Here is a 27,142-nt window from a genome sequence, read left to right as displayed (position 1 = left end):
GCAGAAAACTAGCTTTTTGTTAATAAATAGGTAAGGGAGCAAGAAAACAAAGTAATGGCAGCAGAAATTTAAAAGGTGATTGCAGGGATTGACCAAATTTAGGAAATTTTAGACTTGGAATAGTGTGTTGTCCCACATTTTGTCATCACAAAATGGAGGTAACACTACGAAACTTTTCCAATTAAGTTCCATATTTCTCTAAGATAACTCACTATACGATTTGCAAAAATTGATCAATTAATCTTCCCCAATCCATATAGCAAGTCTTTTTATTGAAGGTTCTCATCAAGTCCTTTTTGTTTTTCAGTTTGTTATCCTATAATTGATTTTTGAGGCCTTCAAGATCTTCTTCTTTTTTTTTGTTTTCGAGTGTTTGTTTGGCTTGCTTTCATCTATCTGTTTCCTTCAATCTCTTTCTTTCAATTACACCCTCATTTCGAGTTAGCTTGGGACTTAATCAGAGTTATCAATCGAAACTTATTAAGGTTTAAGTGCATGTGTAATTGGGTTTTAGAACCCCAATTCCATATTTTAAATATTGGGCCTTATAATTTGATGTTATGTTGTACTTTTGAAATATATGACTTAAAATCACTTTATATTGTGTTTTTAGGTTATATAGTTCCCTTTTTGATCTTTTAAGTTATAACTTAAGCGATTTAAGTTATAAAGTGCACTTTCTAATCTAATTTGATGTTGAGTTGCACTTTAATGTTTTAACATTAATCACTTAAGTGAAAATCTCGCTTTTTCAACCCATTTACACAACATATAAAATGTTAAGTGTAAATATGCAATGGACCACAAAAAGTGAGATTCACTTAAGTGAAACAATTAAACATGTGCCAAATAGAAACTTTAAGTTGTCCAAGTCCCTTCCACATGTAATTGCACCCAAGAAGTGCAATTTTGCTTGTATTTTTTCACAAAAAAAGGCAAATCAATTCTTTTTGGGTCAATTGGATATTGCATACATATGTTTGAATATGCAAAATGTATTTGCTCTTATAAATCACAATTTGGCTTGCAAAACTACTTGTTTTTTTATCAAAAACAGCTTGTTTGGATGGTTTTACATGAATTTCATTTTTTAAACCCAGATTTGCTCTTTTTATGCAAAATGAAACGTGTAATCCACCCGGAAAAGTGCGACCAGCTCTAAGCATGGATTTTTATGCATTAAGGAGCATGTAAATGCCTTAGAGAAGTGTGATTTGCATGTGGAGGCAAATATGCAATGTGTAAATAGTCTCGTATACTACGATATAAGATAGCTTCTATTATTAGTTAATAGTTATCTATTTGTAATCTATTATAAATATTAGAATGTTTCAAATATTTAGTTAGGTTGTAGATAACTATTAGTTTTTTATTAGCTGGAATAGAAAGTTTCTATTCTTTACATTCGTTTCCTAAGGAAACATCATTTCATTCTTTTCTATATATTGACATCTCGGTCTCTGTTAACATCAAGCAAGTATTTTACCAATTACTTCGTAATATGATATTAAAACAAATAATTTAAATTTTTTCAAAAAAATTATAATTTCTTTCGAAGTTATTTGCTAAAAAATCGCAATTATTTCTAAAAGTCTCTACAATCTGACTAGGGTTTCCATTCTAAGAAATCTAACTGTGATAAAAATCACAACTAGAATATAGAGCCTTTTTTCTATATTTTTCACGTTTTCCTAGACGTGATTTCTACCCATTTTTTGCATTTTTTCCTAGACGTGATTTCCAATGAGTTTTTGTGTGCCATCTGCAAAGACTTTCGTGTGCAACAGTCATTTTTCATATTTTTTTAGACACAATTTGCAGTGATTTCCAGACGCAATTTGTAGGGTCATTTTTCTATGTGTACATGCTCGCACTAGGCTTCATTCTTTTCGGCTCTGCAACAACAAACTCCTGCGTTTTTTCCTTGTTTTTCCTCCCAATACTTCCGCGATCTTCACACAACACTAGTCACCTATTGAATCTGCCATTTTTTTATCCAAATTCTACAATTTTTTGCCTGAATCCATCATTGTTGGCCAACTAGGGTTAAACCCTAACTTTTGGGCTCCAAAATTTTTTCAAATAACAAATTCTTGGTGGGTTTGTCGAGAGCTTAACTGTGTTATCAGATTTTTCTGGGTGCCTCGATTTTTGAGCCAGTAGATTCGAGAATATGTGCTCTTCTATTTTTTTGCCTCGAAATATATGCCTTCATAGGTTTTCACACTTTTTCATTGAAAAACGTGCTATGGAATCTCTGACTAATGTTTTATTAGAGGGCAATTCAAAATTCAATGGTCGAAATTATAGCACATAAAAGCAACAAATTTTAGCAATCTTTGAATATCGAAATACCGATCAGATTGTTTTGGGTGTTACACAACATCTGACTGCCTCTTGTATTGATCAGGATAAATGGGATCTAAATAATCGAGAGTAATGCTTCTCAAATTATCTGTAGTTGATGATCAGCTCCCTCAAATTACATCCAGCAAGAGAACTACCAAGATATGGGTGCATCTCAAGAATCCTCATGAGGCTTTTGACAAAAGCAAAGTGTACTTTTTAAAAAACAGTTTGTTTTCTATTATCATGGATGAGCGAACATTGCTCCAGGCTCACCTAAATAGGATTAAAGAAATTTGTGATCAGTTCCTTGCCATTGGTCGCAAAATGGAGGAAGTGGACACTATGGTTACAACTCTCAAGAGTCTACCCAAGTCCTACAAGCATTTGATCAAAACTCTCAACATCACTTCTACTAGTTTTGATCTAAAATTGACAGATCTCTACACACTTCTACTTCAACAAGATCGATGGAAAGAGTTCGATAGTAGTTCCAGCTCCACCTCCACAGAGAAAGCCTTTGCTGCTAAATAATTTCAGAAGGATAAAGGCAAGTTTCATTATCAGCGGTCTTCTCAACAGAACTCATCTGCTCTAGCTTCAGAAGGCTCTCGGAAAAAGAACATTCAATGCAACTATTGCCACAAGTTTGGTCACATGAAGATTGAATGTCAGAAATGCTTAGCTGCCCAATCTAAGCAATCAAATTCATAGCCCAAAGCGAACAGTGCAGAGTGCACTGAGCAAACAAAATCTGCCTTTTACACCTTCATGGCTAAAAGACCTGCAGATAATGTGAAGTTGCCTGCCTAGTATATAGATTCAATTGCCTCTCGTCATTTCACCCACCGCAAAGACTCTTTCACTGACTACCAACCTTATTCAGATTTTGTTATTTTTGGTGGTGGATAAGAATACACTGTTGTCAACAAAGGTAACATTCAGATCCAATCTGCTCGGAGGAATCTCATTTTCCTCGATGTGTACTACGTTCAAGGGATGGAACTAAATCTACTCTCAGTCAATTAGTTTCTACAACACTCCACAATTGAATGTCACCTTCAATTCACGTCAATATACCATCACTACTAGGGCAACTCAGTCTATTGTTGCAGCGGATCTTGAGGGTCATGGTCTTTTCAGATTTACTGATTCTAGTAATTCTCAGGACTTAGCTATGGCTGCTCGGCGGTCTTCTGTCAACACTTTGGCATCAGCAGTATGGGCACTTACATGTGCATTATCTCTCTCAGCTTGCTCGGGAAGAGCTTGTCCTTGGGTTGCCATAGATTCAAACTCAGCTGCTTGGAGTTTTTGGTGCATGCTAGGCTAGGAAGCAATATCGCACACCTTTCACCAATGGCGATCCATGACGAACTTCTCAAGTACTTCAGCTTAATCATGTTGATATCTACGACCCAATGGCCACTCATGTTCTTAGGTCTAGGTATTTTTCTATTGTTTGTTGATAATTTCAGTAGAAAAAAGTTGGTATATTTTCTTAAAAAGAAATCAGATGCATTTACAATATATCAGAAGTTTAAACCTTTAGTTGAAAAAGAGTCTGGGAAATCTATTATTACTCTTCGGACAGACAATGGGGGCGAATTTTGTTCTAGTGAATTCTCTAGCTTCTTGGATACTCATGAAATCAAATGTTAGTTATCCCCACCCCACACACCACAACAGAACAATGTAGTTGAATGTCGGAACAAAACAATCACCGAGATGGACCGATCCATGCTCAAACATAGACATGTTCTGAAGAAGTTTTGGGCAGAAGCAGTTAAAGTTGGAGTTTATCTTTTGAACCAGTCACCCACAGTGGCGTTCAAAGATAAGACTCTGGAATAGGCCTAGTCAAGTCACAAGCCTAGAATTAGTCCCCTGCAGGTTTTTGGCTCTCTTGCCTTTGTTTGAATCCCTAATGCATCACGCATCAAGTTGGATGCCAAAAGTCAGAAACTCACGCTTGCTAGATACAGTAGTCCTCACAAAGCCTACTGCTTGATCAACACTGAAACATTCCATGCCATGTACAATCATGTAGTCTTTGATGAGCGGCGAGGACAATTCATGCCTATTTCTCCAGTTCCCGATCCATCTCTCTATGGTTTGAAGTAGGCCCCTCGAGCATGGTACATGAAAATTGATAAGTACCTCAAATATCAAGGCTTCCAAAGGAGATCTTCAAATTCAAATTTGTACATCAAGACTACTAACAGTGACATCATCCTTCTAGTTATTTATTTATCACTAGCAATTCGGCATCTTTGATTCAGGGAATCAAACAAAAATTTATGTCTATCTTTTGATATGATTGACCTTGGGCTCATGCATTACTACCTAGGTGTTAAGGTTTGGCAACAGTCTTCTAGTATATTCATCTCTCAGTCCAAATACTCCAAGGCTCTATTAGACGAATTTCGGATGCAGGATTGCAAGCCCGTATCTACACCCATGTCAAGTTATCAGCCAAGGCTAATTCTCCTCCCATTGATGATACTACATATAGACAACTAGTAGGCAGCCTCATCTACCTCTCTGCTACTAGGCCTCATATCAGCTTCACAATCAACTATATCTCCCACTTTATGATAGCTTCCAAGGCTGATCACTAGATGGCAGCAAAGTGTGCTTCGTTATGTGAAGGGCACTTTAGATTATGGATTTCTTTACTCTCGGAGTTCTACTCCTAGCCTCAATGGGTTCACAAATTCAAATTGAGTAGGCTTTGTTGATGATAAAAAGTCAACTTTTGGATATATGTTCAGTTTGGGATCCGGTGTCGTCACATGGACCAGTAAGAAGCAACAAAGAGCTTCTCTCTCCTCTATAGAGGCTAAATACAAAGGGGCAATTAAGACAAGTTGTGAAGTTGTTTGGCTTTGTTGAATGCTTGGGGATATGCAGATGTCATCGGCAAGACCGACCACTTTGTTTGTTGATAACAAAGGCGTTATCAAATTAGCACGGAATCTAGTCTTTTATGAACGAAATAAGCATGTAGATGTTCACTGTCACTATATACAAGAGTTGGTTGAAGACAGGACAATAGACTTGCAGTATGTTCCTACAATGGATCAAACTGCAAACATTTTCACCAAGCCTCTTGGTCCTGATAAGTTTGTCAAATTCAAAAGACAACTTGGTGTTGTGGATAGATTAAGCATTGAAGGAGGGTATTACGATAATAGATAGCTTGTATTATTAGTTAATCGTTATTTATTTACAATCTATTGTAAACATTAGAATGTTTCTAATATTTAGTTAGGTTGTAGATAACTGTTAGTTTTCTATTAGCTAGAATAGAAAGTTTCTATTATTTACAATCATTTCCTAGAGAAATATCGTTTCATTCTTTTGTATGTATTGACCTCTCATTCTCTGTTAATATAAGCCTGATATGCATTAGAAAAGTCATTTTTTAATGTGTGCATTTCCATCAAACATGTGCATTTTAAAACATATACTCCAATATGCAAAAATCGACTTGTGTCTCCAGCATGTAAAGAGGATCAAGAAGCCCAATTTTCACCAAATGTTTGCATTTAAACATAAGTTCCTCCCTTCTCTTGCCATTTAAGTTTGTAAGGGTTTCCTTATTACATATGCATGCATTTTTAAATATACAATGCTCATTGCAAACCCCGGCTTCTCTTGGGTGTTGAGTTTCGTGCTCTTTACTTGCATATTTTAAATGTGTATCTAAGGCAAAAACGTCACATGCATATGGGTTGGGAAAGCACAATTCATACCATAACTCCCATTTTAAACATGCAAAGCACTTGTGAAAGTGTATTTTTCTTGGGTGCTTGGAGCTAGATGCATGTGTTGTTTGCATTTGTTACATTTTCAACATATGCATTTGCCTCTATGAAACGCAATTTACATTTATGAAGGCATTTGCATCATTTAACACACCATTTGCACATGGATAACCCAATTTAGGGCTGGATTCACATTTCCATCCTTCGTATTCATTCCTTCTCCAAATTTGCCCAACTCCATATTTACCAAATATGTAGTCGGACTTTAAAACCCTGATTACACATTGACACAAGTTAAAAATAACGAGTTTTCACCACATGTAAATGCATTTTTAAATCCTGATTTTGGGAAAAACTCCCATTTTTTAACAAGAAGTTTCCTATCCACATGCTTTCAAACTACATCTACTTACATTCTTAGCCAAAGAGCCACATTTTGCCCATATGCTATCCACCTGGAAAAACCTGATTGTGATCATTTTTGCCCTAAATTGAAATTGTTCGTACCATTTCCATCCTACCTAAAGTGTTCAAAAAGTATCTAAATCATACTCAAAACACTTATCCTCCATGGATCTGCCATCATTGTCCAAATCATGAAATCCTCATGAACCAATCCCATTGGAATTTTCATGTTGCAGGGAACTCTTCAAGTCAATATATGTCATGATTTCTTCAAAGAATAGAGATATCCTATCAAGAAGATGCTTCGAATCAAAAGAAGTGATAATTCATTTGGTCTCCATTTTCCCAATGGTTGCCCTAGAAACTGAGTTTGTGTGGGAATACGCCAAGCAATTTGTGTCAAAAACACTTTTTTTTAAAAATAAAATAAAATAAATAAGTTAAAGATGTTGATGGGAAAGTTGTTTGAGTTTACATATGGACATCATTGGAAAGGTTTTCAAAGTGCCAGAAATTCCAGAATGTACAAATCTGACAAATAAGACCTAACAACAATTGTGGAATGAGAAACGACTTGATTGCATCAAGTTTTAAAATGACAACAAGCCATTCATCAAAGATAATTTGGAGGCTATCAAAAGATGCAACACCACGGTTATCGAAGTGAACAGAAACTCCTGACAGCTCCAACATTTTCATCATTTTGCTCAGATGACATGTTGCATGTAATTGATTTGCATGCAATCGAATAAGTCTTCTTTCTTGTTTGACTTAGTCAAGGTGGTTGAGTTTCTCCCACCTTTTTCTCCTCTTTTCTCTCACTCCTTTGCCTATATAAAGGAGTGACCCTCATTGTAACTAATCATCTTTTTATAGGCAAGAAAGCTCTACAAAATTAGTGCAAGCATAACTGTGATTTGTAGTACAAGTTTGAAAGAAAAGTGAATAGAAGAAACAATTTGTTTTGAAGTTTTGTCTGAAAAATTATGGTAGTACAAGTTGGAAGTTGTGATTGCAATTTGTGTTGCTATCTTCATTTCATGCTAATCTTGTTTGTATTTGGAGCAAAGTGAGTAGGAAAAACAATTTGTTTCGAAGTTGTGTCTAGAAGCAATTGTAGTGATACAAATTAGAAGCTCTAACTGTAGTTTGTATTGTTGTCTTATATTCATGCATATTATTATAATTAAGTTACTTTTATGTCTATGAACTGGAATAACCTATAGGCTTAGAGTTTAAAAATCGTCTAATTCTGGAAGTCTGTGTGCCCCAAATAATATAGATTTATCTTTCAAGAATTGCATAGGAATCTGTGAGCTTCATAGCCATTCTTAGTGTATATAAAATAGACATAGATCTAAGTTGTTACGCTTTCAATCGGCCTGTGAGTTGGTGTGAGTTTATTGGTATCACTGTTTCCAATTTTAAGATAGAAGTGTAGTTCAGAGATCCATCTTTCCCGTTACCCGCTCCACGAGTAGGTGGATTCTTTACTAGAATAAAAGGAAAGAATATTGGTAACACCCTCATAAGTATCTCCAAACTTCTTGCTTACCATGGGTTGATCCAAGGAATGGTGAGAAGGGGGATCCTTCCCTTCAAGGCAGAAGAGACTTTGTCTCACATGCTGTGGTTGATACTCTTGTTTTGCAACAAAAGCTATACAAACTATCGATTGCAAAATATCCACCCAATACAATGTCCTAAATTGGCACTTTTAGAATTACGTAGCAGGTTAGTGGACCTAAGTTGGAAAGAGAGAATCATTTTCAGATTGTGAACAACCCTCTTTGTGTGTTGAGTGCTGATTGGACATTTGATAATCCACTCTTCCAATTGGATGATAAAGCACCTTTTGAATGTGATGACACAAGTGAATGCAGGATTCAAATGTGGTGCATAAGTTTGAGCTGGAACTAGTGGATTTGCCTATGGACCACTCAAGATTGTTGAAGTTTTGCCTCCTATAGCGGGCCTTAATGGATTGGATCATCCTCTTGATGATGACAGTGATCTTGGTGATGATTCAGTGAGTGGATCAGCCACTCATGAGGGTATTTTCCTTGCACCTTGGGATATGTCATCTGCTTCTTTTGACAGGACAGCGATCTGTTTGTTGCTTGGTCACTTTTATTTCTTGGTCTCTTGTAGATTAGGGATGTTCCCAATCTATTGTTAATGACACTTCCAAATTTTCTCGGCTTGCATCTACAATTCCACTATATGGGAGTGTTAGAAGACACGTCTATTTGTTGGATATTGCACATAAGATAGATATCTTCTCTTTACTTAAGAATGGTGAAACCATCAACATCATTTTTCTTACAGGACTGAGGTACAACAGCCGCATCTAGCAGCCTAATATCAATATATATATATATATTCCTACAGCCAGATACACAGATTGGTTTGGGATTCGAGTACTGACATGATTTGTGTACTGTCTTTTGAGCATAGTGATGTTTATATTAGAGTACCACAATAGATTAATGAGGCAACATTTTTGAGGTTGATATGGGATCCAAGCATTTGGTTCCAATATGTAGGTGTGTATTTCTTGGGGGCAAGCAACCTCCAGGAAGGGAGGAGTATAATGTCCCAATTTATTACAGTGACAATTAATTAAAATAATTTTTATTTAGTTGTCAAAAACAGATGAAATATTTAAATCATGACTTAGTATTTAATTGATTTATATTAGCATATCAAAAATGTCACTTTATTATTATTTCCCTTAAAGTTCAATTTTAAAATTAAAAGAGTTAATGAAAAGACAAAAAAAGACTGGCTGATGAAAAGCCAAGAGTTTCTGTTATAAAATATATGGAGAGGATTATTTAGGGGATGATCAGATATTATTTTGGTTTGAAGAATCATTTGATGCATTTTGCATTAGCTGGATTTTCTTAAGGCAAAAACCTTAAGGAATTTGTAGGGCTGAACAGAAACCTGGTACTTCGATGAGGTAGATTCACAATAGTCTACATTTGGGCAAAATTGAGTAAGAAAATATTCCTGGTAAGGAACAATTTCAGAACTTGGGGAGTTGGTTGCATGCGTGCATGCTCGATCCAATTTCATATTATTTTTCCATCCCATTCTGATTTACTATAGTTAACAAAAAAAAAATTCGGGACTTGAATAAAAGTGATTTGGAAAATGATTCATTAAAATAATAAAGGTCATGGTGAATGTTTAATATATTGAAATTAAATATCAGGCCCTTTTTATTATTTGAAAGAATAGAGGTACTGGAGAGATCGTGTGCTGTAACTTTTCTGTTAATGACTATATTGTTTGAAATTGCAGATCCCAAATCCATGACTGGTAAATATATTTGTAAGCACGTAATATCAAAAACTCTTGCCTTGAATGACTTATGGAAAGCGCTAAAATATTTGTGAGCCAAGGTTCAAAATATTATCTCTTAATAAATATTTGTGGAGCATACATTTACACTCCTAAGATCTTGCCAAGAATAATATGGATAATTGTTTCTTCAGAAGTTCATTATTGGGAATTTATAAAGAATAATTATGTCGTTGTCAAATGTTGGTGAGGAGCAATAATTTATCAAGGCGTCTCCATTGTATGCACTTCTTGTTTATTGCAGCATTCTGTGAAGAATGAGCGGTTTCCAGCAGCAGCAGCTCTTCCAGAGTATTATCGCAGCTTCCTTATATTCTAAAAAGCATCATTTAAAGTTGCATGTAGCTTCAAATATTCCTGGAATTATACAAGGCATTGGAGCTGTCTTTGAACAATTGGAAGGATTTCTGAGCACATAGTGAATATAACAGTCTGATAAATTACCAGAATCATGAATTGCTGTGTGCACAGTGAAGTCCCCTGGAGTCTATTGTTTGAATGACTCCAGAAAAAAGTAGTGGAGTTTGATGATATTTCTTCTGTTTTTCACATAAGAAGTGAAGCTAAAGCTTAAGAGTTTACCACATTTAAGAAGACCTCCAGAGCATATTTACTCTGAGAACAAGCATACTTCCAGTATGAGCTGATCGGATAAGAATATATTACCTTCTGCAGCTATATAAAGGTGAGATTGAGAAGCCTATTTCTTATTTGTTGTTCAAAATTTAAAAATCCTTTGTCTTGCTTGGCAGTAAACTCTGCATTTGTGTATTATATTGCAATAACAAATTAAGACAAAGAATAGAGATCTGAAATTCTAACACCAAGCATTCAAGATAACAAGTAAACTGTTGTTTGTTGGAATTTCCTTATTGCTAAGTCTGTATGATTGATTTCTGTGCAACTTCATCCTTGGTGAATCTGTAACTATGCATGCAAATGACGGTTGACAAAACCTTATGAGATCTTACAGTAGCGATTGTAAGAGGCTCACAAGTAACCCTCATGAAGCTTGAAGAAGAATGCTACCATTATAGATACTTAGAAAACAGAACAAAGACTACCACTAATATCGTCAATTATAAATCATATGTGGTATAGAACGTAACCAAATGGGAGATGACATGACCAAGAGAAACTCACTACCCAGGAGGGACTATGCAGAAATTCAACAGTTAAAAAAAAAATTCAAAATGTAAGAGGGATGTAATTCTTTCAGAAATTCAGCATTTCAAATAATAAAATTATCCTCAGATGTTTAATATATCAAGGGAGGACATAATTTTTATGAGCAGCCTTCAAGCAACTTATGGAAGAATTACTTTCTAGAGTCATGGGATTGCCTCCCATTAAAATATATGATAGAAATTGATGGTGAACACAAAGCCGGGCTGGAATTCATATAGTTTCTAGAGGGTGAAACCTGTAAACATTCTGCAAGAGAAATACTAAATACAAGTCTGCCATAGCCATGGCTCAATGTAGCCATTAATATCAAGAGGTATAGCTATCTGTGTGGTTATCATTTTAAGTTGTTTCCCATTTGAACCACAAGCATTTAAAAGATCCCCTCTTATCCACCTTGCGGACTTCATTGATTGAAGACTCTTGCATATAACATTTGATTCTTCTTGTCTCTTGTTGGACACTCACAACTTTATCTTCTGACTATTGTTTATGAAAAGGGATTACTCATTTAACCACACAACGAACAATGTCTAACATTCACAGGTCATGAAATGGTCTCGCCTCACTTTCAATTAGCATTGAATTGATATCAATAATGGCGAGACCTAGAAACTAATGTATCATTCTTTAATAAACAGTCTCCAAGACTAGTAGTGCCAAACACCTAAGAAAATGCCACAGATATTAGAGATGCATGTAACAAATTATTGTACAGGGCCCTAGCCAGTACCAATCTTCAAGACTCAAAGCAGTCTCACCATTATGAAAAAATTTGTTTTCCATTTAACACAATAGAGCAATTTAATATTTGAATTTTGATGAGTGGCAAGGCTTCAGCACACAATAATTTAATTCTTTAATATACAGTCTCCAAGACTAGTAGTGCCAAACACCTAAGAAAATGCCACAGATATTAGAGATGAATGTAACAAATTATTATACTGGGCCCTAGCCAGTGCCAATCTTCAAGACTCAAAGCAGTCTCAACCATTATGAAAAAATTAGTTTTCCACTTAACACAATAGAGCAATTTAATATTTGAATTTTGATGAGTGGTAAGACTTCAGCACACAATAATTTAATATTATTGCTTTTGTCCTCTCATCAACATACACAGAAAACTTATAGACATTTTTTTGTAGTTTGAACTGAACTTCACTGACAAGTACCACACATACAATGTAACACATTTCATGCTTTCAAATATTATATGAAAGAGGATAACAATGACAAATTTCCCTCAAACAATGTCATTCAAATACTTCATGAAAGAGAAGGATGATGGTAAAATTCCCTTCAACAATGTGATGGCTCTATATTTGCTTGTCTTAGGAATGTGAAACGAAGCATTTGCCTACTGTAATTTGTATTAGTATCTGAGTTTTAATCCCAAACACCAAAAAATTTCACTTTTTTGTCATAGCTTGTGTAGAGAGTGCAATCCTTAATACCATAGAGGATGGTTTTTTAAGATTAGAACATGTGTCTCTTTTACCCAAGAATAATCATCCTTTTTGAACCGAAATTTCAATTTGACCTTTCTTTTGGGGTATTTTGAGCTTTCAAGTTTGAACTCTGAGAAGTTTTTTTCGACACAATGACAACATGAGAGATGATCCTTGAGAAAACTCCTTCAGGGATCCTTCTATTGAAATCCTGCCCTTTTTCATTGAAAATAAGGCATCTGCCATATCTATATGAAGTCAACTAAAGAGAGTTGCATGTATTTTTTGTTTTCTATGAAATTATTGCTAATTAATTAATAAGATAAACAGTATTGCATTTAATTTGATATTATTCATATAAAAGGAATTCTAAAAACTCATGTCAAATGTTTGATCTTCAAAAAATGTGCACAAATTATGTTTTACATCTTCAATATTGCAACAGTAGGAGGATGGTGAGCTCATAGTTAGGCTAGCATTTGTTTCATTACCCACCGGGTATGGGGGATCGAGCACTTTAGCATCTACCATATCTAAAAGAAGTCAAGTAAAGAAAACTTTCTGTATTTTTTGGTCCATGAAATTGTTGCAAACTGGTCAACAAGATGAACAGTATTGCATTAATTTGATATTCATCAAAAAAGAAACTTCTCTTGGGAAAATCATGTTCTCATAATCCATGTCAATGCTCATATGGTGGCCCCAAATGACTTTCAACATATGTGCACAAATTACGTTTGACAGACTCGTGTAATTCTGCAGCAGTGGTACTTATCTCTAAAAAAAGCTCAAATGTTTATGTTATATCCCAAATTTTGCCTAGTTTAAACTGTTCATATAGCCGTTGAGGTTTCATGTGAAGTCAATTGACTACTAAAATTAGTTATGATCATAAGAAATGGTAAGATGGTTATTCGTTATAATTTCATGTGAAGATGACATGTTAGTTAATTGTTATGATGTTATTATGATCTTGAAAACATTGAAAGTTGGTTAGTTATTATATATTCATGGGAAGTGAAAGGGTGGTTAGCCATTATGATGTTTATGAATAATAACTTGGTATAGTAATTTTGATTGTTTTGGGGTATATGATATTATCGTGGAGAATTTCCTTATTGTAGAAGCACATCGAAGAGGGGAAGCATTGCCAGAGAGGAATTGGCTGAGGGACACCAATCCACCTACGGTCAACAAGTATGAATTCTAACAACAAAGGCTAAGGGGTAAACGGCTAGGCAAGCAAGAGCATACTATGGATCACCATGAGCTACCCAATCAATAAATATGCATTATTTAAAAGATCACTAAGCATAAAATTAAAATATGTTACCTTATAAATTGGATGATCTTAGAGCTTCTTGTGATATTAGATAAGATGTATGTATACGCCCACTTGATATAAGACGTCTACACTCGATACATTGTTAAAATATTTTATATATATATATCGACACGGGTGTACATACATACACAAGTATACATAGGTATAGTATGATATTATTATATTAAGATTCTAGCATGAATTATTTTTACTCTTCCGCAATAGTTCTGTTTTTTCAACTTGTGCAGCCATATTTCTATATCATTTTCATCGGGCCTTATATTATTCAGTGGTCATTTTAATATTATTGCCATATTTGAGCTGATGGCCTTTGTCTTTTAACTCCTTGCTACCTTCACATTCTTGCTCATAACTAAGCATGCAGCCAAGAACACAAAGATTTATGAAGTGATAGCTCATTTTGAAACAACATTCTTATCTCCAGTAGAGTGAATATCATTACCTACAATCTGAAATACTTTCATTCCATTCTTACTTCACATTCATTCTCTGCAAGTTCCATACAATTCTTCAGCAGATGCATACCATCCGCAATCTCCACTTGCATTAGATAGTGTTTTCGTATTATACAGGCAATGCTTTTGTTCATATTTATTATTTCGGAGTCGAGCTTCCTACTGAGACGGCAGTAGTCAATTGTTACTATCCTTGCATTTGAAATTGCAACCAGTGATTGTGATCACCAACCTTCTCTAGGAACCATTTGATCATTTGAAGAGGTGATCTACAATCAGATCATGAAAATACCTCTAATGAAATTCGTGGTTTACATTTGATATAGTGAGGTCGTAGTTGAAACCTAGATTGGAAAATAATATTAATGTTGTTAGAGCTTGATCAAGATATGATCTAATGTCTTCTTTCATTATATAAAATATAGTAAGATTTCTCCAGATAGAGATATAGTAAGGTTTCAGAATCATAGATAAGTGAAGAAACATCCGGACTGCGAGCTTATACAGAGATATCTGAAATATATTCTCTAAGATAAGAGACTGCTCCATCAAATTCGATCATTTCAAGAGGTGATTCACAATCAAATCATGAAAATACCTCTAATGAAATTTGTGGTTTTAATTTGATATAGTGAGGTCGTAGTTGAAACCTAGACTGAAAAATAATATTAATTTTGTTAGAGCTTGATCAAGATATGGTCTAATGTATTCTTTCTTTATATAAAATATAGTGAGATTTCTCCAGATAGAGATATAGTAAGGTTTCAGAATCATAGATAACTGAAGAAATGTTCGGACTGCGAACTTATATAGAGATATCTGAAATATATTCTCTGAGATAAGAGACTGCTCCATCATGAATCAAGAATAAATTTCAAGAATTATTTATCTTTTGTAATCTAATGGCCCTAGTCAGGCAAATGCAAAGGTTGTGATTATAAATGCTTATACATCCACCCAATGATTCATCCAAGAAGACCAGCATGGTTAAAATGAAGGGTCTGAAATGACAATCATTGAACTATGGTTTATTCTTGCATAATAATGAAAAGAACAATCAGTAACGTAAGTAATAATAAAATATGTATGAAAACTATGTCATCTCATTGTAGTCCATTGTATAAGTCTTGTTGTCAAGTCAAGCAGTGGGCGATCGGGTACATGGTGCCCTCACAAATCCTTGGCCAAGGTAAGTTACTAGCATGCTTGTTGTGATCACTACAGGTCAGGGTTGGTAATAGTTGGCAAATAGGTGTATGGAACGTACCCTAAGCCTAGTTGGTTGTTTAGCCGACACTCTAACACCAAGATGCTCAATGGCTGGACAGTGGTGTCCCAAGCCTAATCCTAGGGTAGGGAGGGAGTCTCTCAATAGAGATTGTATGGGGATACTTAAGGTCCACGGTTGGGAGGTTAAGCCCTTGGCAATGCTTCTCCTCTCCTCTAGAAGCCAAGGCTTGCAAAACTCAAGGATAAGGTCTATATGCAAAACAACCTGAAATTCGAGTACTTTATATTTATTCTTCCCGTATTTTCAATTATATATTGTAAAGGGATATGATGATTAAGATTAGTTTCTCTTTCATTGGATTAAGAAGCAATTAAACCGGTTATTTCTTACTTGAATATATATGAATTTGTTACATCCCAAATTTTGATCTAATTTAAATTTATTTATAGCCGTTGAATTGAATGGATTTTCTTTCATAATCATGTGAAAGGGGTAATTAAATATATCTGTTGTATTCATTAATTTGTTTAACTGTTTAATGATGATGGTTGTTATCCATCTCAGTGATTGTCCTGTTCCGACGTTCAACTACACTGTTCTGTTGTGGCGTGTGGGGTGTGGTGAACTGGCATTAGATGCCATGTGTATCCAAGAAGCTGGAAAAAACATTAGAACAAAATTCCCCCCCATTGTCTGATCTAAGAGTAATAATAGATTTCCCAGACTCTTTTTCAACTAAGGGTTTAAACTTCTAAAATACAGTAAATGCATTGGATTTCTTTTTAAGAAAATACACCCACATTTTTCTACTGAAATCATCTACAAACAACAGAAAATACCTGTACCCAAGAACAGAAGGAGTGGCCATAGGGCCGCAGATATCAGCATGAACAAGCTGAAGTACTTGAAAAGCTCGCCAAGAATCGCCACTGGGGAAAGGTGTGCGATGTTGCTTCCCAGCCTGACATGCGTCACAAACTCCAAGGTGTTGAGTTTGAATCTCTGGCAAACCAAGAACAAGCTCATCCCGAGCAAGTTGTGAGAGATAATGCACATTTAAGTGCCCATATCGCTGATGCCAAAGTGTGCTGATGGAAGATCGCCGAGCAGCCATAGCTAAGTCCTGAGAATCACCAGAATCAGTAAATCTGAAAAGACCATGATCCTCAAGACCAACTGCAACAGTAGACTTAGTCGCCCGATCAATGATGGTTCACTGATGTGAACTGAAGGTGACTGCCAAGTGTGGAGAATGTCGCAGCAACTAACTGACCGAGAGTAGATTTAGTTCCATCCCTCAAACGTAGTACACATCAAGGAATATGAGATTCCTCCCAACAAACTGAATTTGAATGTTGCCTTTACCAACAACCGTGTACTCTTCTCCACCACCAAAAATAACAGAATCTGAATAAGGCTGGTAGTCAGTAAACCAGTCTCTGGGTGAGTGAAATGTCGAGAGGCACCTGAATCAATGTACCAGGCAGATGACTTCACATGATCTGCGGGTTTTTTAGCCATGAAGGCGTAAAAGGTAAATTCCGCCTGCTCAGTGTGCTCTGCACTGTTCGCTTTGGGTTGCGAACCTGATTGCTTAGACTGGGCAGCTAAGCGTTTTTGACATTCAACCTTCATATGACCAAACTTGTGACAATAGTTGCATTGAATGTTCTTCTTTTTGGTACCATCGGATGCTAGAGCAGAAGACTTCTACTGAGATGGTTGTTGAAACTTGCCCTTATCCTTCTGAAAGGATTTCGCAGCAAAGGCTTGCTCAGTGGAGGTGGAACTGGAGCTGCTACCAAACTGTTGTTTCCACCGATCTTGCTGAAGCAGCAGGGTGCAGAGATCAGTGAACTTTAAATCAACACCAGTTGATGTGATGTTGAGAGTCTCGATAAAATGCTCATAGGATTTTGGTAAACTCCGAAGAGTGATTACCACAATATCCTCTTCCTCCATCTTGCGACCGATGGCAAGTAACTGATCACGGATTTCCTGAATCCGATTCAGGTGTGCCTGGAGCGAGGTGCGCTCATCCATGACAATAGAAAACAGAGTGTTTTTCAGAAAGAAGGCTCTGCTCTTGTCGGAAGTCTCATGAAGACTTTTTAGATATGTCCTGATTTCGGCAGCTGTCTTGCCGGATGGAATCTGAGAAAGTTGGTCATCAGCTACGGATAGTTTGAAAAGCATTACTACCTCTCGATTTTTCAGATCCCATGTATCTTGATCAGGACCCGGAGAAGTCGAACGTTGCGTAACACCCAGAACAAGTTGATCGGTGTTTCGATATTCGAAGATTGCGATGATGTGCTGCTTCCAGGTTCCATAATTGCGACCATTGAATTTGGAATTATGTTCAAGCAGAATATTTGTCAGAGATGCCATGGCACGTTTTTCAATGAAAAACTGTGAAAATCTGTGAAGGCACGTTCTTCGAGGCAAAAATACGAAAGACCCAGAAGAATCAGAGAATGACCCAGAAGAGAGCTTGAAAAACCCAGAAGGAATTTTCTGTCATTTTCTGGATCCGCTGGCTCAAAAATCGAGGCACCCAGAAAAAACAGACGACAACCCAGTTGAGCTCTCGAAAAACCCACCAAGAATTTACAAACAAAATATTTTTTTGACCCCAAAAATTAGGGTTTCGAACATAACCCTAGCCGTCGGATTGGAGATCAAAAAAATGGCAAATTTCTTGAAAAAAAATGGTCGAATCTGCTTCCGAGCACATGATTAGAGGCTGAGACGTTGCATAAAAAAGAGTCTATGACCTCCAAATAATGGTAGATGTTGTCAGACACGAACCGCGCAGGTGCAGGCTTAAAGACGCAATTTCTTTTTTTTTATTAGTCACGAGTTGGAAAAAAAAAGGATCTTTGGCCAGAGTCGCAGAGGAACAGAACTGGAAATAGAGGTCGCAGCTAGGGCTACCATTCCAGTGACGCAGAACAAGTGCTCTAAAATCCATTTTCTTACCTCACAAGGGCCCCCAAACGGACGCGATTTTGAGAGCAGAGAGATCGCCAAAAAATGGACACGATTTTGAGAGATGATTTGTAGACAAACCCGAATTTGGGATTTGCAAACAGACCCGAATTTGGGATTTTTCCTGTACACCGAAAACCCTAGGCGGGTTTCTAAGAACGAGCACCAAGAAATGCACAAAATAATTTCAAAAAATTTATGCACTGATAATTTCAAAAGAAATTATAAGTTTTTGAAATAATGTACTAGCTCTGATACCATATTACGAGGTAATTGGTAAATACTTGCTTATTATTAACAGAGACCAAGAGGTCAATTTATACAAAAGAATAAAGCGGAAAGAATAGAAATATTCTATTCTAACAAATAAAACTAAAAAAACGAAAGCTAACTAAATATTTACAATAGATAACCATTAACTAATAATAGACGTCTTATCTATTATTGTAATAATATCTATATTAAATGTTATTATGGATTTATCATGGAACTTGTTATTATCGTGGAAAATGTTGCATGGGTGATTGCAGGAGAAGATGAAGGGGAGAAGCATTGATAAACGGGATCAACGAAATGGGATACTATCTTAATCCACTTATCTAGTCGACAAGTATGACCTCTAACTATCTTGGTAAGGACCCAATGACTTGTATAACAAAGTACAATCATTTGGACATGCATGAGCTATTAGATAAACATAAAAAAATATTAATGATTTTAACTTAATTAAAGTACATACATTTATCGGCTTATGGTTGACATTTTCATCATTTCATTGTAACACATTTATGTACGTGCACATAGATATAGAAATAAAGGTGACACCATAATATAGTTTTTATACAAGATTCTATCTAATATGTACATTTAAATACATGTACAAGAAGATAAAATAATCTTCCAAATAAAGCATGTATTTAGATATACATAAAAAGAGATACAGCCTTGGATAAAAACATATAATATGATGTCAATCTTATAAATACATCTATGTGCAAGTAGATAAATATATTATAATTTATCCTTGATTCATAACCTTCAAATTATTTTCCTTATCTATTCAATTCTTTACTTGAAACCGAAATGTACATTTGGCATTTGATTCTCAATGGATCAAGAAAACAAATCTTTGTAAACCAATCATGAGTTACAGCTAACAATCTTAAAAAGCCTTTAATTTATGAAAGTCGTGAGAAACCAAGAATATAACAAGACCATTGAGTCTCATTCCTCACGATATCTCTCTGCATTTTTCCTCACATTCTCTCCCTCTGCATATTTCCTTACCACGATATTCCCATTTCATTAAATACTTTTGCTGAAAGACATGATTGGTAATCACACTGAGGTTTGCATTTGGAGTTATTTCCATGAAGGAACTGATTAACATCGTCCAACCAAGGCTCCAATACTTTCCAAACTTACCAGGTTATGTGGTTGACTTACCATATCCAAATGATTTATAATCTGGTTTTATCAAATACCATTGCATTGTATTTACAGCAGTAAGATATAGTTCCTTGAAATGTCATACAACATCCTTGTTTGATATCATCGGATAGTTCCTCGTTAAGTCAGAACTTCTCATGATGAGTCAAGACCAAATATTCATGTCATGATTTCATATCTCTTTTCTACTATTGAATGTCAGAATCAAATGGTATTTATTTTGCAAGTCTTAAGATTATATTTCTTAGGTCATAGAAATGTGATATGCTGAAAACATGTAATATTCTTATGTCCGTTGGGGATCAACAAAACGAGTTGGTTTCTCTGAGATTCAAACACCTGGGACTCACCCCGCTATATAGCCAAGGAAGAGGTGAAGAGGTGAGATAGAAATCTAAAATAACAAAGAAATAAAAATCAGACATGGCATAACAATTCTATATTATTTTTAAAAGGAAAATCATTTAATAGCTCATGCATGTTCATACTTATTGTTCTCCTGTTGTCAAATTGAGTGGTGGTGATCAGGTAATTGAACCCATCCGAAAACCTTGGCCAAGGTCGTTAAAGGCATGTTTGTCATCTATAATCACTTGATGTCAGTAGTGTCAGTTATTCAGACATGTTCATCCATAACTATACGAACATTCTAAACACCAGAAATGCTCAAGTGGCTGGACTAGAAGTATCCCAAGCCTGATCCCGAGTCAGGGAGGGTCTTTCTATTCAATAGATTGTGTGGGGATGAATATGGTCTGAGGTTGAGAGGTTAAGCCTAAGTCAATGCTTCTCCTCTTACTAAAAGTCGAGGCTTGCACAACTAGTTAAAGACTCGCCAGTTACTTCTTCTAGGTTTCTTCTGTCCATTCTTGATATGCATTTATTTTCCTCTTATACCTGATCATGTTTTTCTTTACTATATGCAAGGAAAGACAGTTAATCATTATTTTAGTTACTTCAGTTTATTGTTATTTCAATTACTTCAGTTTATCGTTATTTCAATTACTTCAATTAATCGTTATATCAATTACTTCAGTTAATCATTATTCAGGTTATTTCAGTTGAATGGTTATCTCAGTTAATCGTTAGTAGTTAAATCAATTAATGTCTCTTGAAAAGGATTAAGATGCTTTGTTTCGAAAGTTGGTTGAAGAAAACTCTTTCATTTCTATGTGAAACCAAAGAGATTAGTTCTTCTTTATTTTGTTATGAAAATCCATTTGTCATAGAATTGAAAAGAAACATTAAGCATGTGTAGATTATACTAAGGTCGTTATAACTGTCTTTTATATAACTTTGAAATGAAATGTTATTTTGTTATTTTTAATTCATTAAATTAGTTCAAAAATTTAGCACGTTATAGTTTATTTCATATAACCTCAAGTGCTTTTAATTTGACACATCATAGATCCAACATTTCTTGGTTTTTTGATATTGCTATCGAGATTCAATCCTGTAGTTTTTAAGTCAAAATCAATTGGTTCACAAGAACCCATCTCTAATGAGAATGAATGGAACACTTAGCACTCATTGCATCTAGGTGATGCTCCTAGAAGTGAAGCACCAAGACTTCTTAGGACGTCACCCATCCCAGTACTACTCCATCTTAAGCGCACTTAGCTATGAAGTGTCCGCCATGGTTAAGCCCATTCTGCTTGCAACCCCATTTACAAAACCTTCAGCAAGTGTTGTGCCTTATGAGTCATTCATTAGAAAACTCCTTAAGCTCATCAATTTCTTGGTTTTACTTAGTGGAAACAACGTAGTGTCATCCTTTCTAATTTTGAAAGATCCCTGATGGATCTCTGCTGTAAATTTATTTTATTTTTGTTTTTTCCTGTTTATTAATGTTTTCTTGTAGAACTAGACGGAAATGCAGAAGAGTTTGTTTGTTTTTGTGTTTTTGATGATTATTCCACATAGAAATGAGAAGTAGCAAATGGCAAGAAAAGAGTCTGAAAATAAATAACAATATGCAATAAAGTCAGAGTTGATACAAATCGTACCAGGCAGATCTCTGAATTATAGAGCCAAGTAAAAGATCCAGTACATTTCCTCTAACAATGACGCCACAATTGGCTAATGAAAACGGGCTGATAAGATGCAAGAATCTGCTGCTGAGTAATCGATTTTTCTATGTATCCAAGTGCTGCAAATGACAGAGTACGGCTGCAAGAAATGGTAGTGTACGGCTGCTAGAATTCACCTCCCATATGCCAAAGAACATGCCCAACAAAACAAACTGTAGGCCCAAGCTGAAGTGGCGTCTACCTTCCTCCTGAATACTGTTGAAAGTTGAAACTACTGACAAACCAATACCCAATGCTGTTGAGGGTTACGTCCCAGCCAACAATTACCCTGGGGTTTGCATCCCAGAATGCAAATCGCTCAAGCAGAGCAAATCTAAAAAGAAGTGTTTGAAAAATATGCATAATCATGAGAAATGGTGCCCATCTCCTTATAACCCCTTGCAAAGCAATTCAAACCCTAGAGTGACCCCCAATTGGCGTTGGCTATAAAAAATGAATTAAATCTTATTTTAAAGTGACCATGTCACTAGAAAATGACCTTTTCCACCATAGTAATAAATCCATTCATCGAATTGCCCTGAGACCAAAGAGGAAGATTTAGAGAATTTCAAGACCTTTCCAACGAGCTATCATAACATGGGATACGCATCCAGATAAGGCCAAAATTCCCTTATTACTCCAAAATGGCTATTAACTTAGCCTTATTTAAATATTAAATGCTAACTTAGGAAATATTAAAAATATAACCCAAATAGCCACAAACTACCCAACTGACATCACAAACCATAAAATCATCCTGTCACCTGTCTGTGACTGAAGTCAGAAATCAAGGATCCACTGGCAGTCTCATCCCTAAAATCTAGGGATGCTCCTAAAATTTAGGAAACAAGCCCTATCCCTCTGAAACTGAACCCAAAGGGTCATCTCATGGAAACCCAACCCTGGGCATGATCATACCTCCTAAAAAGTAGGAATGAACCCCATAAATATAGGAACTGCCTCCTAAAAACAAGGAATGTCACCCAACTGATCAATACCCACCAGAAAACCAAGTCCCCAACACTGAATAACCATACTGGGTCTCTATCCAACCCTGTCAGCCTACAAGACCCCATAATACGCTAACTCACATGTCTCTGTTAGACTGAGCTAGAGTGGGGACATGACAAATTTTTTACTCAAGAAAAACATTATGAATTGCCGATACCTAGATCTTCAGATCATAATGGCCACTCACATCTGGCATCCCAAGAAATAATAGTAATAACTTTAATTACGAACAAAGATTGGACCATGCTAGAGCAAGCACCAAACACAAATTATGAGATTTAGAAGGCCAATTTTTATACACAAAAAAAAAGAATAGACCAATGAAAAACTGGTTGTTCACAAAAATCCAATGTGATTTGCACAAAAATTAACCTATAGGTTATTTGAATGGAAAGTTTACAAATGCCGGGTAACAATCTGTGAATTATATAAATTAATCGAAAAGGCCTTTCAAATTGGAAAATGCTTAACAATGCAAAGTTTCTTCACCACCAAATAGAGTTCAAGGATAAATTAAGAATAGAAAAACAGATACTACACTTGCTTCCTGCTAAAGATTGTGATTTAGTTTTCTTATATGCACAGGTTGAATGCAACTGACCACTTAGATAGATAATCTCTAAACCAGAACCCATCAATTTCTATTGAAATATATAGTGCAAAACACATACTCATATATAGTAAGCTCTAGACATTTAAACTAGCTAAGAATTATACCTATTACATCAATGCAATATCCATATAAATTCATTTTTTACATAATAAAAAAATATATTTTAATTATTTAGCATGTGAACAAGGTAGAATCAAATACATATTGTTGTTTCTTGACAATAATTACACAAATACCTTTGTAAGCCCTAGAAGAGCAGTTTTTGTAACTCCATACATGCTCATGGTTGCTTGTGGTTGGTAAGCAGCAATAGATGAAATCGTTATGATTGATGACCCTTTTGGCATGTGAGGAACAGCCTCCTACACAAAAGAAGAAGACTATTTGATAATTGACAAGCAATGGATGACAAAATTAAAGAAAATTAAAAATTTACGCACCTGAACAAGAAGAACAGTAGCTTTAACATTAATCTCCCAAAGTTTATCAAGCACAGGTTCTGGGATCTCTACAATGGGATCCACAGTTGGATTAGCAGCTGCATTTGAAACCAGAATGTCTATGTGACCATATTTCTACAGAGAAAGTTGAGCAACCCAAATTAGCAACTGGATAAACAAATCATCACTGTAATAACAAGCTTGTATTTCCAGCACCGTCTTGGAATATAACTTTAAATGGCAACTATCAATATCATTACAAAACTGAATTGACAAATCTTGAAGCTTAAATTTGAAATGAATGGTCAAATTCACAATGTTATTCTAGCATCCCAGATAAACCTATTCCATTTGAAATTTTCCAAAACACGTGCTTAATTTCATGACACTGGGAAGGCATGTAGAATAATAAAACACTCCCCAAAGATAACTAAGCTTATACTTTCCATTCAGGCAAGGATCTCCCAAATTATTTTAGAGATCCTATAATCTCATCATAATTTCTTTTATATAGTATGAAATATTGTATAAATATGTCTCCTTGTAACATTTTAATGTAAAAATATCTAGAAAATATTTTATGTGCAAGAAGACAACAAATGCCCATCCTTACGGTCAAAATTTATTTTTCATTTGCATAGATATGAGATGGTAATGCACTGTCTCCAACAGGACTATAAGACAAATATCATTGCTTAAAATCAGTAATCGATTCCATACAAACCTTAAATTGTGATATCCAACCAATCTATTAGGAGAGGACTGTTGTACTGTCTTGCAGAAAAATCAGCTGGATAGACTGAGGCTTTCCTAAGACAAGGCATACTGAAGTTTTCTACTCTAAGTGGAAGAACAAAAGGCAGCTGACATTCATCTCTCCATCTTCTCCTCTCTGACCTAGAATGTGATTACTCTTAGTTAAAACCAGACATCTTCTTTGTCCCATCCAAAGAATAGGACGAATTAATAAGACAGTTTTTGTCTCTCTAGACTATTTCTTTGTTTCAGACAGATAATAAATGGGACATCAATGTGTAGCTCTTTATCCAGCTCCCACTATGGCTGAGATTTGATCTAAAAATGTATAGAAATGATGTCCCATTGAGCAATACAATTTGCCTCTTTTCTCTTCATACACCACAGAATCACAACAAGTACATTTCAGTCTCTATTGGCCAGAAGGAAGGGATTTCAAACTGAAATTACCTTTACAGCAACTCAAACAATTCATCTTTAACTACAGCTTCAACAGCTCATTACTGCAGATATTTTTGTCCAGTGTGTAGAATTCAGTGACCAGCTTCCGTATGTTCTCTAAAACCACAATTCACATATTTCACTGTTTCCATAGGATCTAACATTCAGAAATAAATCACCTACATTTCCTGATAATAATATTCAGATTGGATTTGATTATCCTCACACCATATAAATGTTCCAGCCTAAGATACCCTAGTTCGCCCCTAGACCCTGCCGAACCAGCCTGGGTACAAACTGGTCCCTACTCTTGGTCTAGTTCACCCACTGGTCCTGGCAGGGTTTGAAATCCACAGATCCAGTTCGAACTGGCAGGCTGGAAAAGAGAATCCACGCGACCCATTCCCAAACAGATCGAACTCAGGCATGCAAATTTCAAAGAAGGGCCACACTTACATCAATAAAGTGATTTTTTTGGTAAATTTTATAAAGTTTTGACATCCTTAACCCTAAAAGGTAGAAGCAAAAGGCTTATGTTGGCTTCTAATTCTCATTATTAATCCATTAGTTGAACTTGAAAAAATGATACTTGAACTTGCTGCCATGATTTAATTTTAATGTTTTGAATCTTCGATGTTGAACATGAAATATTAAATATATGATGATATGATCACGATCCACAATGCTATGATTACAAATTTTTTAGTTTGTGTTGTTTAAATAATATGATTTTATGATATAATGTGACATTATAATTTTAACTCGTGCTTCTAGGCTTCATAAATATGTATAAATATTATTTTTACATGTTTTTGTATGAACAAACCCAAACCCTTTTCCAAGATTTTGTTGTACCGGCGAACCAATTCTTTGAACCTAACTCAAACAGGAATCTTAGGTTCCAACTCTTAACCCAAAATTTAATATTAAGTTGCCTCAATATTAGGAGCATTGATATCGATCCTGTATCAATTTGCGAATAGATACCATCATCATCAATCCAAGGCTGAAAAATGTTGAGTATCAAGAGATATTAATCATGTTTATGAGATAAGCATGCTAAGGTGGTGCCTACTTATCTTCAGTCAATCAGAAGACTCCAATAATACATGCCTAAGAATATCTAATCAAATCATACCAATTGTACATAAAGATTCCACCTAGTGTCTATGCTTAACCTGTTTTTTAATTGGTCAAGCATTTAATGCTTGTAGCTGGTAGCTAGGGTAAATCATAATTAGGTTTGTGTTGGCTTAGTCTTGGCCCTTGATTTCGAATTAATCTTTCCCATTCATTGTACTTGAATAAGCATAAAAGGAAAGGCCTTCTCATTTGTAAAGGAGAGACTTGGAGAGACAGTTACAAAAATACTGTCAAAATTGTTCATAATTCAGTGTTGGTCTTCATGGTGGATTACTTGTATTATTTTGAAGTATTTTATGTTTTCTACAATTCCTCACTTAGATTAAGATTTCATTAATGTTGAGTAGAACTAGTTAGATGATTGGTCATATTTTGGATGCATCTTTGTCAACTCACTTCATCCATACCACTAGCTATTTGTTGAGTGTAAGTTTGTTTTGCCTGGTAAACTAGAACTATAATATGAGATTAATTCTGCTTGTTGCTTATCCATTATTATACATCTCAATGATGGTGTTGGTGTAGTGAGTAATACTCTCAAAATCTTAACATTTTCCTTAAGATATTGCACTAGCTTGGTGGAAGTTGATGGCAAAACAAATCTAGTAAAGTTCATAAATGCATTCATCATCCATTGCATTCTAGGAGCAGATAAGATAAGATAAGATAATTAAT

At 35.4% G+C, this 27,142-nt stretch overlaps 1 protein-coding gene across 2 annotated transcripts in view; it reads right to left on the bottom strand.

Moving 5' to 3' along the window:
• The window catches only part of IBR1 (indole-3-butyric acid response 1), a 147,063-nt gene that overhangs the window by 44,622 nt on the left and 75,299 nt on the right, over positions 1–27,142 (bottom strand). For both annotated transcript variants that reach the window (XM_089800112.1, XM_089800113.1), the window contains exons 2-3: positions 24,128–24,262; positions 23,924–24,049 (exon numbers count right to left, since the gene is read on the bottom strand). In XM_089800112.1, the coding sequence (XP_089656238.1) occupies positions 23,924–24,049; positions 24,128–24,262 (261 nt within the window). The remainder of the gene's footprint in view (positions 1–23,923; positions 24,050–24,127; positions 24,263–27,142) is intronic.

Source organism: Cupressus sempervirens, chromosome 9 (assembly GCF_028749045.1).
Source record: "Cupressus sempervirens isolate cs-2001-9-10 chromosome 9, ASM2874904v1, whole genome shotgun sequence".
Classification (NCBI taxonomy): Eukaryota; Viridiplantae; Streptophyta; class Pinopsida; order Cupressales; family Cupressaceae; genus Cupressus; species Cupressus sempervirens.
This window is presented reverse-complemented; position numbering and strand designations above follow the sequence as displayed.